The 17,446-nt window shown below is 42.7% G+C and overlaps 1 protein-coding gene across 1 annotated transcript in view; it reads right to left on the bottom strand.

Moving 5' to 3' along the window:
- LOC113162632 (xylosyltransferase 1) overlaps positions 1 to 16,283 on the bottom strand; it is a 68,113-nt gene extending 51,830 nt beyond the window's left edge. Inside the window, exon 1 of the mRNA XM_026360873.1 lies at positions 15,990 to 16,283. Coding sequence (XP_026216658.1) covers positions 15,990 to 16,283 — 294 coding nt within the window. The remainder of the gene's footprint in view (positions 1 to 15,989) is intronic.
- Between the last annotated feature and the right edge of the window lie 1,163 nt (positions 16,284 to 17,446).

The raw sequence follows: 17,446 nt of genomic DNA, 5'->3' as shown, positions 1-17,446 counted from the left end.
TTCATTAGCTTCCTGAGTATGGCTGCTCTCTCCTCTCCTGCTCTAATTTAGAAACAGAGTGACTCTCCAGTCCTGCAGAGGAATGCCTGTTAGATCCTGTTCCACCACATACTGACCACCACCAATCACACTTTCCGCAGCTCACACTGCAATGCCGGTTTGTTGACGGCTGATCCGAATGAGTCAGAGCTACAATGCCCAAGGATTGCTAATCCATGACCTTCTGAGGAAGATAAGCTGAGAAAGTCGTCTATCTTCACCACACTCCAGTGAGAGCTTTGTAGTCTAGTGTGCTTGAGGGTTTGGCTAAAACGGCTCTCTGCAACTGCAGGATCATTCTTCTGCGCTGCATTGCGTAGTGATTCAACCAGATGAGCGCAGTAATCATGTGGTTTGTCTTGGCAAGTGGTGGAGGCTATAGCTGATTACTGGTAGTGCTGATGGCTCAGAAGGTGAAGCTCAGAACCAGCTACAGTGGTGCACTGTGTGGCAAACCGAAAGCAGGCCGGAGCTCCACTTCCTCTGTCTGAGAGGAAACTGTTAAAGAGTTGCACAGAATCTCCTCTGTGTGTGTGTGTGTGTGTGTGTGTGTGTGTGCGCGATGCAGCGAGAAGTGGTACCTTCACTAAAAAGAGTGTAGATATGACTGAGGTTCACTAAGTTCAGACACACTGTCAATGTACAGACAGCCTTGTGTGCATGTGTGGAGGATTGTGTGAGATTAGACTCACACAGTGCGACAGTGTGACAGCAAGACGTCTATGAAACTTTACAAATTACTAGCTAATATGATCATATCCTCTTTTTACTCCTATTCGATTAAGGATCTACAACTCTCTACGTTGACGTGCACTGTATTTTCGAAACTATTTTCACCTCCGACCTGGACAACCGTTTCCAAGCACTTGTAGCTCAATCAAATGCATAAACTTTTCCTCTTTCCACTGTACTGTGGGAAAGATTTAATGATTATATTACCATGTAAAACAAATTCTAATACAAAGTGACAGATCAAGCCTAATGCTTACTAGTACATACGGAAACCATATGGGCTTGTCACCACAGTAAAGACGGCTTCTGCTGCGCTAATCACTCCGGCAAAGCAGATGCACAGACTGAGGCATTATTGGCAAAATTAAAGCTACTTTCCTCCCTTTTCACAGTGTGAAACAGCTGTCCAAAATGTGGGAGCATGAACTAGGGACACAAAAGTAGAAAAAAGAAAGAGAGAGGGCACTGAGGAATGGAGCAATGGCCGATAGCCAAACCCCGCAGTGACTCAGATCAGATCCCCAGAGTTGAGGATTAGTTTTTGATCCAGATTTTAGGCTGGATTTTGGGCTTTTTTTCCTCAAGCTGGGCCCATCTGAAATTCTCGGTTTGTTCAGTGATGTCACACTGTTTATGAGTGTGTTTGTGGAAAACAAAGAGGCAGAGAAAACTGCTCATGGCCAACGCTTTGTATTCAGAGTACGTTGCGGCCAGTGCCAGCCACAGACGGAGCAGTTAGCCAGTCCGGCAGCATCAATTTGTCAGCATATCCCAGCAAAAATCCTCTGGGGCCCCTAGGAGCCAAAGCAGGGCAACTGGCAAGCTCGCAGAGGGCCTGGGGTGACCCAGCAGGCGCTAAGTACACACAGCTGCACGGTGATGTCAAACACACGTAAAGATGCACATATCATTCACAATAAGTGCATACTAATAGTGACAAGTGTATGACAAACGTACATATTGAGCCCCATTTACACGGCCCCGTCCCATTATAAACAAACATGCAGCTGCAGTGTTACATTAACAGCTGCTGTGGAGAAGGGTCAAAGACAGTGCATGCCATGCAGCCTGTGTCCTCTGAATCATCGGGCCTGCTGCAGGCTGAGATGCCATGTGGAGCACAAAAACACACACACACACATACACAGAGGGTGTATCACCATCCCTGACCTTTGATGTTAAATGCACCATGCACATATTCTCCTCACCCCACCCTGCTTCTACACACACACACAGGAAGAGTGTGTACAGCCATGGGCCATCATAAACTCACAAACCTTCATCCATTAAACATAAGTGATATTGTACCGGACTGCTGTAGTTGATAAAAACAGTACATAGTGCACAGAGTCTGACAGAGCGATCGGATCTCACACTGCATTTATAATTCACCACGCACGGCACAGGTCTCTACTTTATCACAGGGATTTTGTTCTTCAAAAACCAAATAAATGTACAGGACTTGCTTTGTATATATATATATGTATTCTGTAGATTCAAAATGCAGATATCCAACTCTTTAAATGTGAATATTACAGTACGGGTTTGAGTCGCAAGGAATTATGGCAACTTAACTATGTCTCCATGGTGATGGCTGTGGCTCTGCTGATTTGCAGCTTGACAGGCTGCAATAGCTGTTCTCACCAAGTCAGTACAGACTAGTTCCCTGGTTATTATTGCTTGATGGGTTTTCACATGTTACATCATGTTTCAACATTATATCCTGTTGATAAAAACAATTTCAGTTCAAGATCCACTTATTTTCTTAATCTGGAGCTTTTTACCGTAACCACACAATCCTTCTTAGCAGATGGAGCCCAAAATAACGGAAAGATTGAATATCTTCAATTTCCATGCATGAAATGAGCAAACTCCATCTGCTTATGAGGACCATGTGATATGGCTGAAAACTCCAGAGTAACTAAATATGGGGATGAGTGAGCAGAGCTCATTTATCTAATTATTTTGAACATATGTGTTGCTGAATTATTTAAAAGCATCTGTATCTATGCACATATTTATTCTTTGCCTTCTATTTTTGTATGCTGTTGATCTTATGTAAATATGTAATTATTTCCTTTATGTCTATGTCTCACCTAAGTGGTAACTTTCAGCTAATTACGTTTGTGTTTTTCATGGTAAGTATATGCAGCCTCTTGACTTGATGCTTAAATGGTTTGAAGTTTCTGACATCCAGCAGGAGTTTGGATGAAGTATTACTAATACTCACAAAGAATGTGCATGCAGACAAGTGCACTAGTATAAAATCCTATAATCCTAATCCCAATATAATGGAAAATTTAAACACAATTCCATGACTGAATCTGCTGATGGACATGGTCAAAAGTGAACTTTGAGCTGACTATTTTGTCATCTGCTGTTTCTCAAATCGTATCCTGGTTTTAGAAAGCTGATAACGTTGCTCCATTAGAAGCTGAGACACTGTGGGATGAGAACACCTTTTGATCCTTGTCTGTTACGTGTGCAGGTGCATCTTCAACTTCTCAGTCGGCACAACGCAAACTATGATGATAAACCATGTAATAACGATGTGGAAGAAATGAAAAGTCTGACACTGGCAAAACGGGGGATGCATTTTATTACTTGAAGCTCTCGTCTCAAATTGCCAGTGATAAGAGAGAGAATCCAAATCCAGCCGAGTGGTAAAAGCTGCAGTTTCCAGGCAGCCAGAACTGTGACGTTACCTCAGACAGTTCAGAAATGACAGACTATAAAAAACAAGTGTGTGCATAAATGTTCATAAACTAGTGTAATGACCATTTTATAATGTATACATCACAAATCATGTACTTAGGGCTATGAATAGCCACATTATGGTCTCAAATATGATCAAAACTAGTAAACACGAGTGATTAGATCATCATTTGCTTTTCTGCTGAGTTAGATTAGATAAATAATATCACTCTTAACTTGAAAGCAAATACGTATCTGGAGCCAGTTAGCTTAGCTTAGTATAGTTAACAACATTGAAAACTGTAAAAATACAGTAAATAACCTTATTCTTTTAACAAGATACTAGCATGTAGTGTGCTAATGTTAACACCATCTTTCATCACAGTTTCCCTGTTGCCACTGTTATTATCAGACACTTTTACAACCACCAAACTACCAACAGGTAAGAAATTGAATCATCAATTCTACATTTACAACATTATAACTTCCCCTATATGAGCAGAATATTAGATACAATGCACTCCAATACAACCCGAGTATTACCCCCTATATAGTAGATATATAGTAGAATAATCACCTTTCTGACAGGTTCATCTCAATAATGTGTCTAAATCTCAATTTTTAAGCAGAATGAAAAACAAGAATGAAAAAAAAAAAAAAAGCTGCAGAATAATTAAGAAGCCAACAAAGCCGCTGCTCATTAATCTCCATTGCTGCCAGTGGACATAATGCCGGTGAAAATATAGTCCTATTCCTTTGATTATTCTTCCCACCTTAGAGCAACACACTCACATCAGGCAAACAGCTACCAACTCATTACAGTCCTCCTCTATTGCTGTTAAACTGCACTCATTTGTGTCTTTTAGGCAAACAGACTTGGTGCTAAGCAAGCAGACGTGCCCTGGCTGAATTATAATTGCCCTGACCAAATCTCTTTTCTTGACAGTTATGTCTGTATACTATATAAATATGCCTCGCATACTGAAGCACATTCATTCACTTTATGCACCAGCTACTTGCTACTGTTTTGTGGTTAGTGTACTCACATTACAGCCCAATAGAAGAAGCCAAGCCTTGTCCAGAGATAACCTCTCACAACCATGAAGTATGTATGAATGTTACTGGAAGGCCTACTTGGCCCTCTGTGAAAAAAAAGACATATTCATCTTTCCAGTGGATAAACTTAGAGTTACATAAAAAGATTGTTGTAGGCCTGCAGAAATAAAACGGATTTCACTCACTGCAGTTAAGAGGGGAAAGTGAGGAAAAAGAGAGAAGTCAGAAAAAGCTCTAACCCCCTCCTGAAAGATAGACTTGGTGTTTGGAGGGGAGGGCGAAAAAAGAGCAGTATTGTTCTTTGTCTGAGATCAGACACACACACACACACACACACCAATAAGCAGTCAATGATTTTCCTAATGGTGTTTTCTATGGAAAGCCAATTCTCATGAGAATGGTTAAAGCGATGAAAGCTGTGTGTAAACTCCCCTCCTGCTAGTAGCTCACACACACACACACACACAAACGTACACTAAAACCCATCTTGGCAAGCCTTCGCTTTCCTTTAACCCCTTTCTCTCTTTACTTCTCAGTGTGTCTGAGTTGATTGACCCTCTGTCTCAGTTTTTTCCCTCTTCTGTCAAAAAGTCTTTTTTACTTTTCGTACTTTAACCAACTTATCAAAATTGCTTAGCTTCAACTTCATTCTGTCTTCTCTGATAGGAGAACACGCATTCCCTTACCTCTAACAAACTGCCTGCAGCTGCCACTGAGGGAAACACACAGGCCTTTGTGCCCTATGAAAGTTGAAAGCACAAACACGAGTGTTTCACAACATAATCTATGAAGTCAGAAAGAGAGAGGACTAAGGGTTAAATGCTCGAAGTGTCTGAAAATTAAAATCATTGTCCAAAAACTGTTGCACAAAAATTATCAAGCTTCCCCGCTTTCCTGCCATGCAAGCATGACTGCCTTAAGTACTTAGCAAAAAGGCATTTGATATTGTGCTCACACAATCACCCATCCTAATTATCTTCTCTTCCTCTGCCCCCCACCTCTCCCCTCCCCCCCACACTAACACACACGTTTTTTTTTTTCCCCCTTGTACATTGTAATTTCTGTATACCTCTGAGGCGTGCTGCCCAATGAAACAGAACGGAAAATGGGAAGGATGGCTGGAAGCAGATGAGAGTGAGTAGGAAGTGGAGAGGATGGACTGACAAAAAAAAAAAGTGAAAGTGAGAAGAAATGGGAATAAAATAAGTGAAACGAGAGAAACTAACGAGAGAGATAGAGAGAAAGGGAAGGAATAGAGTGAAAGAGCAGGTCGGCTCCAGTGGCGGGAGCGTGGAAGCATACAGTATGTGGAGCGTTGCTGATGTGATGGCACGATGATGATGATGGTGTTGATGATTCACCGCTGGTAGGAAATCAGAGAGAAGAACGTATTATTATCACGCAGCTCAATTACAGCGCAATTTCTCCCCGGCAGCGACAGCCTCTGCAGGGCTCCTCGTTGAAGCTGATTTGGAAAGCCTGTGGCATCTTGGAGGACCAGTGAACTACTCAGCGGCACGGTGAGACACCCCCCATCCCCAGGGAGAGGAAGAAAAGGCAGGAGGGGATGACCAGGGAGAGGAGGAGTGGGAGCACACAGGGATGAAGAAGGGGCAAACGGTGACGGTGTTAATGCAGGCGTCTGCATTGTGACCTCACAGGCTCCGCGCGTGAGGCATATGGTAGAGTGGTGCCAGGCAGCAAGGACAGACAGGATCTAAATGCACTGCTGATGCAGAAAACACCTGTTCGGTAATGAGTATGAGCTCTCCGGCGGGTCCTGGTGGTTTAACATGAATACTGAAGAGCATTTATTCATGTGGAGCACTGAGTGTTTTATAATTTTATTTAATCTCAAAAGTGTGTGTTGTGCATGAGCCAAAGATGGAAAAGGGCAGAGAGATAGAGGCCCCGGTGTGAATGCGACCATGTGTGTGTTCGTGAGAGGCAGACTGTGTGGGTGAGTGCTTTGTGTGATGCAGGAAATATTTTATGATTTTATGCATTCTCTAGCTGTGTGACTTGACCACAGAGGGTGTGCTAAAGAGTGCGGGGGAGTGTGTGCGCATGTGTAGGGATTTGGATGGAGGTTTGCAGGTGTGTGTGTGTGTGTGTGTGTGTGTGAGCTTGTACATTTAACAACATCTCCAGTGTGTCATCCTGGACAGTGGCTGCCCAAAGGCAAAGGCAGCCTCGGCTGAACTGCCCTCACAGTGAGAGATTATTCAGCATGACCTTGACCATAAACCCAAACTATCATTCTGGCACACACAGCGTACCAGCAAGTGTGTCGTAATGGGTGAAACATGATGTAATTCTGTAGCTGTGACCTGCTAAGTCAAGAACAACCCTACGACCATATTTAAGGCATTCTATCAGTATGCAGTTTTCACTTCAATGTTAATGTTAGCAATGTTTTCTATAGTCATCTACAGTTTGGTAGTTTTAAAGGTGCTCTGACATGTATATATATATATATATATATATATATATATATATATATATATTTTATTTTTTTTTTATTTTTTTCTTTAGCTATTGGATCAAGTACCCACAGAAAATATTCCCTCAGCTCTTTGAATCATTAGGGTTATTGTTTTTGTTTAAAGAAAAGCACAATGCCAAAAATGAAAAAGACAGAAAAATAATTAACAAGGCTTTAAATTTGTTTAAAACTTATATAAAAATAAAATAGCATCTTTTGACATTATGCAATACTCCTTATTAGAATGTTCCACATGCATTTAAACATAAAAAGCCATTTTTAATTGCTGCAAAACATTTATTATTAGAACAAGTAATGCATTTCTATTTAACAAAAGAAGCTAAAGTTCTCCAACATCGTATGTTCTCTAATGAAGCCGCACAATAACTATGTGATGTGAGAATAAAGTTCAAAGACAACTTAAAGTTTTAGACACTTTTTGATTTTTGGCACTGGGTTTAATACCCATTATCAAATCTTATTAAATCAAATTTGGTAAGAGCGGTAAAACATTTTGGGATCTTGGATTTAAATCATAATTGCTTGTCTGTCTCAGAGGCTTGTGGGTTGAACAGTATCATAAATCACATAGAACAAAAGTTCCCTCATGTTTCAAAGCATCACCATTCTGAAGTGTTATCCAGATGGGGAAAATACAAAGGAATAGGTATCAGAAGCAAGTATAGTAATATAATGATTGAAATAATTAAAGAGCTGGGATTACTGGGCAGCTTCTCTAAGCCTTAAGTATAATCCCGAATGAGAGCTCCAATTTAGAGATACTTGATAAAACAAGCGTGATCGCTGTCTTGGCATCAGTTTACCTCAAATCCTAAACTTCATCAAGAAAGGGGAAAATTACAGACCTGATCCCTGCATGCATGAAGACCATTTGGACTCAGGTTAGTTTCCAGAAACAGTCTGCAACCACAAAGTTTCTGCCAGCCAGGGAGCAGGCTGCACTAACAAGCCTTCAAACCCAACCAGGTTCCTCTGAGGATTATGCTGGGATTTGACTCGACGTCGGATTTGTAGAAGGGATGAGACGTTTATCTTTTCTTTTTTTCTCCCTCAACATTTCTTCCTCCAGCTTCCCTCTGTCTGGAATATCTGTCTTTCTTTCTCTGTCTGTCTATACTGCTCTTTCTTTCTCCTCTTACTTTCTTTTTGGGCTGTTGGCATTCTGCTCCAGTAAAAATGAGGAGGAGGAGGAGGAAGAAGAAGAACATGAAGAAGAACATGAAGAAGAAGAAGAAGAAAAAAAGCGCTGCTGTCAGTTCCTTTCCTCTTGCTCCATGAAACCAGAAGGACAAAAGCTCTCCCTGACAGGCCAGATCAACCCTACTGTATCTGTACCCAGCTAACGTGTCATCACCCCGTGTCTTCTCCATCCTGCCACACAGTCTTTTCTCCTTCTGTCTCAAACACCCCTGTCTTATTAGAATTACACAATGCACAGGGATTAGTGTATGGCGTGTTCAGGCGAAGATAGCAAGGCAGCAGCTCATGTTCAGTGTCATTAGTCCGTGTGGGTGTGATTACATGTCCATGTGCATTTGCGTGTTACATGTGGATCAGTGTGTTCCATTACAATGTAACAGCACTGCACCAATTTCAGTGAAGTGGGCAATCTGCCGTATGCTTCCCAATGACAAGGCTGTCAAGTGTTTTTTCAGTGCAATATGGCCATTACGGTTCAGAGACAAACACACTCCATACTACATAATGATCCCCTATATAAATCTATTCATGGTGAGTGCTGCAGGGGCTAAATTATAGATGCTGTAGACACAGTACACACTGTGAGGCCTGAAAAATCACAAACTTTAAGGATATATGACGGCCGCTACAGGCGATCTGACCTGATAGAAGTGCGCTAGTGCAGCTTCTCATCATGTCCACTCGCTGCTTGGCAGCTGACACCACAAAGAAGAAATTCACTTATTGTTCTCTGAGGAAACTACATGAGCCTCCTTCAAATATAAATCTGCCCAGAATCTGTGCGTAGAAACACACAGTCAATAAAATGTTAAACTTTTTACAGCTGACTGTCTGCTCTGCTGGCTACATATAAAAATGAATGTGTGCAGTGGTTGTAATTTAGCTGCAGTTTCCCCATGTTTCATTCAATTCCAAAAGTATATTTGTTCAATAAAACAAATCCTGCACTTTTATGAAGTAGATTTGAAGTAGACAAACAGATGAAGAAGTTTGAGATGTCTTACTAGGGACATACTTTTAGTCCCTAGTCTGGGAACAAGATCCAAAAACGGACTCTTTAGAAAGATCCTCCTGTACCTAGATACCGAGAAATACCTAGAATAATAAGACAATTCTGGAAAAGTAAAGTAAAACACAAAATATAACAACAACAATAGTTATTATTATAAGAATAATGACAGAGGTGGCTATTATCAGTTAGTTCAGTGGCCGGTATCAGCAGCGGGCCACTGCCACAGAGATCACAGCAATCCAGTTAAAATTCAAAAACTGAAATTCACCATTAACACATAATTTGAGGACTTTTTTACAGACAGGTTTACAGTGATCATGAAGACTGCAGCATTATGTAATTCAAGTCAGTAGTTGGCACTAATCTATTTTTATAAAACACAGATCTATTTAAGGGTATAGCTCTAAAACTTCCAAACAGCGAGGGAGTTGAGCGATTGTCGTGATGTCCATATGCTGGCGGTCGAGGAAAAGCTTTTGCTTGCGTGTGTGCAGCCTTTTAGCACTGCGCTAAATATCAACATGAACACCCGACTTCAGATAAGACTAAATCAGCCCCCCCCCCACCCACCCACCCACAGCCTTGTCTTCCTATCTCTTTTCTCTATGTCTCTCTCCCTTTCTCTCTCTCAGGGCTGTCTGTTAAGCCTCTTACCTATGGGATTATTGGCAATGCTAGGTATTATATAGCTTCATTCATCTGGATGATGCGTTATTAATGTGTTGGGGAATGAAACCATCTGTAACGGCGGCAGAGGATGATGAGATGAGGGGAAGATTGGGTGGGGAGGGTCAGGCTGTCTCATAGAGACAGCAGAGACGGCGGGGCTGAAGTTGTGGTGATGGGTTTTTTTGGTGTGTTTGTGTATGCGAGTGTGTAAGGGGTGTTGACACAGAGCGATTCAACTCTAATTGGCGATAATGGTGAGGTTTGTTTGAATAGACTTGACAGGAGAGAGGTGAACCGTAGTTATGGTCTTTGATTTTGCCGTTTTACAGATGAGCCATTCAAAGGCATCAAGCTGAGCACAAAGCGCACACGGACACACAGGCATACACGCAGCCTGACAAAGGCTAGAAAGGATAATAAGTTGTGAGTTTTTTAAGCCCCTTTCAGACATGCACATCACTCTGTGTACACGTACAGCTGAAAAAGAGTTGATTGAGTTTGTTCCATTCGAAGGTCTCTATGATAATCTTCTTACTTCTCACATGATATATGAAACATTTTCCTGTCCGTGCATCCTTCAAGGCCAATAACGTTACACCTGCTGCAACGAGTATGAGAAACTGTAAAGCTGTGGAAGTTGTACAGATCAGGAAAAGTCTAGGCTACATCTGCATGACTCACTGAGCTACTTTGATGTAGAACACTGTCCACGTCGTGCTGGTGTTCAACGCACGGTTTGCTGTTAACCTGATGATGCAGTTATCCATTTGCCCTATTAAATATAATAGCATAATGGAACTTGCTCTACTGTCGTCCCCTAAGCAAGAGTCAACATAATTGACAGGACGGTGTGAGTCACACCAGTGAGCTTTCAGTTCCAGAGAGTATGTGCAGTATTTCTATCATCCCGACACCTGTTGAACACTTGAATGGCTATTCCTCCTTTACTTAAAGTCAGCAAAGAGACATGGGGGGGGGTATAGGAAAAGATTGCTGCCTCTGCTGTAAACAGATTACATGGATACCACACACTGAAGAGGTCTGCAGTACAGTCAGCACCTGTGCCGAGTGTTTAGCGGGGAATGTGTCTGTTTTGTGATGTTTAAGCTGCTATGGATACTCAAACCTTCAGTCTATGTAGTGTGACGTTTAAGGACCCCATACTGACACCGGTAGTCTGCATATGAGCAGGATCCGCTTAGTGGAATAACGTGACAGGGTGTTAACTGCATGTTGCATTTTGATAATGATAAAAAATATTTTCGCATCGCATGTTTTGGAGAAGGATGGTGTCATGTATACAAATTAGACTCCTACATCAAAGCATCTTGGGTTTCCGATGTGTCTGTTTCAAGTCTGAGGTGCGTACTTTCTCCCTCAGATCTGAATTTGTTCCCACCTCTCGAGACTAACGGCACTTGAAAAGAAGAAAAAGCAGCTTTCTGCATGCAAAATCACCACGGCAGATGGATGGAGTGATGGACAGGCTGTACTTTACTTTTCTCTCATTACAGGTTTTACACAGTAACACTTTATTGATGTAATGATTGGGATGGTTGAAATTTTAAATCACACAGTGCATCTTCTGGGTGTCTCTGGATTGTAATTATATATGTTCAAAGCTCTGTTTAAAGCGGGATAGCTCACACTCCGAGGCGATTTACTTTAGGGGAGTGCCAATTTAAATGCCAATTACCAATGCTAAAGTGGCTTTGCTATGATGCAAAAACCAGCACTGACAGTGACTGGCACATGAAATGGCAGCGGAACAAGCTCCACTGCCAGAAACGTAATGTGAGAAGGAAGTCAATCTAAAAACATGCAATAATGGTGGGAAACGCTGTTCTGTTACAAAGTGACCGAAAATACATTCAGGAAATGAAATATGAGCATGTTGGCTCTACAAGGATGTTACCATTAAAAATGTCACACCAAAGAATAGTGTACTTTTTGTATTACTCCTTTGTAATAAACAGTTCATATTTAAGGCTGTCAAAAAATAAAGTGTGAATAAATAAGACTTAAAATGCAAATCACTATAGCCCTAATGTGTAAAATGTAAAATTGATGCCATTAAACATATGCCAGTGTAGAGAGGTGCTGTCCAAACTCTTCAAACAGCACTTCCAGCAGTGGAGAGAGAGCTGGCTTGAGTTGCATATTGTATGTTTAAGCTGACATTCCTGTAAGACACTTTGCAATTTAAGTGAGCTACTGGCCCACAACACCTAATACTTCTCAGGACATTTGGTGCCATTATATCCAAATGATTATAACAGAGTTTGTGCATACAAACACATTAACATCCCTAAAGACTGTCATTACAGCTGGGACTATATTATAATATATGATATTTGGTCTATGTCGTCCATAACTGACAAGAATGGATACATCTGACCAGATGTAGTGCGCCTTTAACAGTGACAACCACCCTGGTTTATAACCACCAGCAACTACACACAGACGCTCACACACATTGCTGCTGCTTTATGAGTACTCAACTTCACGCCTGGTTCGTCACAGCCTACGTCACAGGACGACAGCATGTGTCAAATTAAAAGAGGAAATCAGTAAAAAAAAAAAAAAAAAGGTTTTATACTTTGCGTATGTGAGTGTGTGGGTAACTATGAATATGCAAGTGTATGTGGGAGTGTTTGTGTGGAGCTGCTTGCCTGCATCTATGTGCGTACATCATTTCGGGTGTTTGTGTGAGTTTTGGTGTGTGACAGTGTGTGTCTGTGTGAGTCAGCACTGTGATCATGGACACAGTGGGATGAATCACATTGCGGTTGTTGTGGTGGTTGGAGAATGGGCTGGTAGCAACAATGGATTTCAGCAAAGCCCTCAAATGCAAAACACATGTAGAGTACATTCTTACTTGTACTGTACATAATTACAATTTAAACAACAATCCCATCATGATTGTTGTGTTTCCCATCTAATTCAATTTTTAGTTCTTTCATGTGAATTCTGCTCTTCTCTAAATCTTCTGTCAGACTAATTTCTTTCCACTCATGTCTAAAAGCTCAGAGGCTTCGGTTACAAAGTAACCACAACTATGTGAGAAAAAAGAAGCTTTTCTTTAAACTTCCATAAGAAAATGAATATTAGGCTATTTATATACACATGGAAACCCCCGCACGGCTGAGGGGAGACTGTCTTCCACTTTTTGCTTCTTCATTTTTTTGTGTTTCCCTCTCAGATAAAAATAAAGATCAGTCAGTCACTAAATATTCAAGAGAATTCTGCTGGTTCTCAGGTCTGCAGCAAATCCACATATACCACTAAAGGAAAATAACTGTAGCTAACATCTTTATGACGAAATATAATACGTAACAATTCGTGGTTATGCTTGTGATGTGTGTATTATTACCATAGAGTGGATCAGTGTAGAAAAAAGATGGTTGCCATAGGAGACCACAAAAAAATAAAATAAATAATTCAATCAATGGAAAAAGAGTACATCAGAGACAATGTTACGTGTATGACCATCTTTACAACATGTGTAAGCTACACACCCCATGGGCACATGGAGATCATGACAGCATATGACTACCAAAGCAGATGGAAGGAAAACGCTGACGACCAGATGTGGAACTTGGAGGCAGACGCTTCTTGAAGCTTTACTCAGGTCTCCTGCTGAACGTTTCTTTCTGGCGCATTAACACATTAACAGGTTTTAAACATCCATCACTGGCACTGCTTTAATAAGCGCCTATTAATAACAAGTGTCATGCTATCTCCTGTAATAAACCAACGTCAGACTAAACAACACAGGCTAATTAATAAGTAGACATTTCTGATGGGGGTTCTGTAACAGGTAGTCACAGTCAGCGTGAAGTGACTTAACCCTCAAAGCTAGCACAATATTATTCAAGTGATTCTATCTGGATATGTAAGGCACAGGAGGACATGTGAACGACAAGCTGTGATGCCTGTCCGACTAGAGAGGAAGACGTCTATGTTCTCTAGCAGCATATCCTTCGAGAGACACGACAGGAGACAACCACTAATGACAAGTGTGGCTCACGCCTGCCTGCTGGGATGAACACGGTCAAAGCTACGCATGTTTCCTTCCAACGCAACTCACCATATAGATATGCCTCTGCTGTCATAGAGTACCTGTCTCTGGATCAAAGTGCTGCTCTTCCCTTTCTCAAGGATGGTGTCTCCTGTACTATCGGCTACTATAGGCTGAACAACTCCCACACACAGTCATACAAATGCACACACCGCGTACAAGAAAATGCAGTGATTAACCATCTGAAGCTGCATGTAGCCCTGGGCATACAGTTGAATGTTAAGAGTCCCGGGGGGGGGGGTGCCACAGAACTGCAAAGAGTGAGCGGACACTCTGACAGGCAGTAAGCAGGCGAGCTGACTGGCCACTGGACTGACTGGCATACAGGCTGTGCAGAGCGCCTCGAGGCGACAAGGATGAAAAGCCCTTCTTTTAAAGGTCACGAATGCAGCTCCGCTGTGTGTTTTAATGGTGAATCGCATTTGGACAAATCGTTGTTGATGCATTGTGAATAGGTTCTGACGCAACTGACCCACAGTCCCTGTTATGTCATTCATGTACAGTCCTTATCCTTAAGGTCAATATTAGAAACTCACTAATAAGCGCCACTGTCACCTGTCCCTGTAGGACCATTACGTGGATATTACAGCCATATTTCATTAGAGAATTGTCCAACTGTCAAAAAATAATGACTGACATAAATACAACTCATCCTTGGCATGACTTTGTACTGTGGAGGTGCCGGCAGGTGGGACAAACAGTCCTACCAGATGAAACGAGTGAGTCACTGTAAAATCTGCAGAGGAGACAGATGATACAGTGCATGGCTCCAAGTGACTGACTGTGTGCGGAGGCCACAGTGTATCACACTACATCAAAGCCGGTTATCTACTGGTTGCATGGTGGCTGAAGAGTGGGCTATATTTGAATGGTTGGCAGCTTTATGAAGGGAAAACGCTGCATGCTTGCCAGGAATAACTGCGTCCAATTTCTTCAGGGCAGCCTAACTGCTTGAGAGACCATGCGAGCAAAGGGGCTCAATTTTCGAGAATTTAATTCTAGACATCAGGTTGTGGAAATTAATCGCACGCTGTGTGGAAGCACTGTACAAACACGAGACCTGCTTGGTGTTTTAGCCTCCGGGGCCCAGGGAGCAGTCGGTGGAGTCCGGAAAATACATCTTTGGATTTTTTTTTTTTTTTTGGGATGCAATTTTCTTTTATTTTCAGTGAGCAAAATGTGGTATTAGCTCATCTAGTGTCTGCATGTGCACAGTCCCACAGGCTATCTTTAATTAGATTTATTCATTTTGGTGTGCATGTTGTTCATTATCTGTGTCTGCCTGTTTGCTTTGGCTCCACGGTCCTATCAATAATCTTGTGTTTAACCTCTGTGTTTCAACTTGCCACTGCCAATAAAACTGCCTGTGTCCTCACGAACAGCAGACGACTCTGATGTTTGTCCACTCATCAAAAGCAACTCTGCAAATGAGGTTATGTTTCAATTTGGTTGTTGGCACAGTCGGTGCTGCTGAGCCACGCAGCTACTGTACTTGACTTCAGACACCAAATAGACCGTGACAGGTATAACGTTAGGCAACAACCCCCAGTCAGTGACTCTGCTGTTCAGGCACATCCACAGCGGCTATGTCATGACAGGATCTGCCCTGCCACGCTGCCATCCTGCCCTGGAGCGAACTACACGCACGGCTCACATTTGAAAAACTGGAGATCTGCGCCGGCGTGCGTTCATTCAAACGGCGCAATGTGGCTCCTGTCCTCAGCCAGCACATCGGGAGGGGGTGGGAGGGGGGGATAAAATAAAAAAAAAAAAAGGGCTCCGATGAATCTGTCTAGCGTCTGACATCCCATCATCTTCCTCCGTTCAAGTGACAACAATCAAACACTCATTCATTCAGAGGCCCAAGCGTCTGCTTGTCCCCACAAAAGCGCAAACTGGGGATGTTTTGAGCTGCTAGTCTACCGCTCCGGGGCTTCATCCCCGGCTAGACGATCTGTTTTAGTCGCGGGGATGTGATAGGAACACAGCCTCTTTCTTACCGGCTGCTGTATGTGTCGAGACGTCCCCCTCCCAGGCTGAGGATGCTGCTGCTGCTGCTGCTGCTGCTGCTGCCGGACCCCGCGCTGGAAATAGTCGCTGCCAGCGGCTTTGTTGCCCGCGACCCGGTCCCTCTTCTCCCGCACGCTGGAGCCTCCGTTTTCCCTGTCTTCGCCGGAGTCGAGGCTGCTGAAGTTCCACACAATCAGCGTCTGCACCAGCAGCACCGTGAGCGCCGCGATCAGGGCGGACCGCGACCGGCGGGCCAACCTGCGAGCACACAAGCCGCCAACCATCTTCGCACCGGGGCTGCACGGAGCTGGAGGAGCGTCTGTGTGGCTCTGCGCAGCGCGACGGCAGAGACGGAGTGGAAGTAGAGGGAGGACGAGGAGGTGGAGGAGGAGGGAAGGAGGGAGGAGGAGGAGGAGGGAGGCTGAGTTGTACGGCGGTGGAGGCGAGGAGGAGCGTCGAGAGGGAGAGACACAGGGCCACCGTGTGGCGGAACTCGGAGAGAGGGGAAGCAGCGACGGATGCTCCAGGCTGCTGGACCCTCTCTGTGCGTGAGAAAATTGCATAAATTTCCATCTTTGCAAGAAAGTATTTTTTTATTATGACTTAATGGGACTAACCTGCAAAAGCTGAATGTGCAGTGCCCAATATCATTACTACAATGACAGAGAACAGCCCACTGTTGGACCTCCAGGGGTTCTTGACAGGGTGGAGCTAGAAACTGTGAGTCCCCTGATGCATTACTGCCTCTGGCCCCTTTTAACACCTTTTTATATACATTTTGAATTTCTTTGGGCCTCTCTAAGTTTTGAAACAATCTAAATTTTACACTCCGCTTGATGGATCCCAGCTGGAGTCCAGTAGGAAAATTAACTTTTTCTTCCTGCTTTCCAGGAGGTTTGTTACAGCCGTGCCATGGAGGTGGGAAGAAGAGACAGAGCAGCATGGCTGATAATTGCATTTTGTGGGGCCTTTTTTTTTTTTAAAAGCTATTATACCCCCCTGATGATTGCTCTGATCTTTTACTCAATAAGGTCTAATTTTTATAAATGGTGTTTTAATCCAATCAGTCAGAGAGTGCCATGTGTGTTTTGTTTTGTTTCAGGTAAAGGACTAACAGTATTCAACCAAATATCTTCATCAAAGTAAGTCATTACTCAATCTTTCCTCCAATGCGCATCTTTTCCACAGCAAACAGGAAAGTAAAGTAGGAATTGTAAACACACTTTGAGTAAATCTGCAAAAAGAAAATGCAAATGAATGCGTATTTCCATCAACTAGGCTTATTGTTATGACAATTGTATTGTAGGAGTGAGTTCATAAAGTTGGTGGCACTAATTGGCGCCATTAAACCATTGCACAAGAACAAGGTGTAACAAAATAAGGTAATTAAAAGAGTGCAGGTCAAACCACGAATGCTGAAAACGAATATTTGTAGAAAATAGACAGA

Source organism: Anabas testudineus, chromosome 1 (assembly GCF_900324465.2).
Source record: "Anabas testudineus chromosome 1, fAnaTes1.2, whole genome shotgun sequence".
Lineage (NCBI taxonomy): Eukaryota > Metazoa > Chordata > Actinopteri > Anabantiformes > Anabantidae > Anabas > Anabas testudineus.
This window is presented reverse-complemented; position numbering and strand designations above follow the sequence as displayed.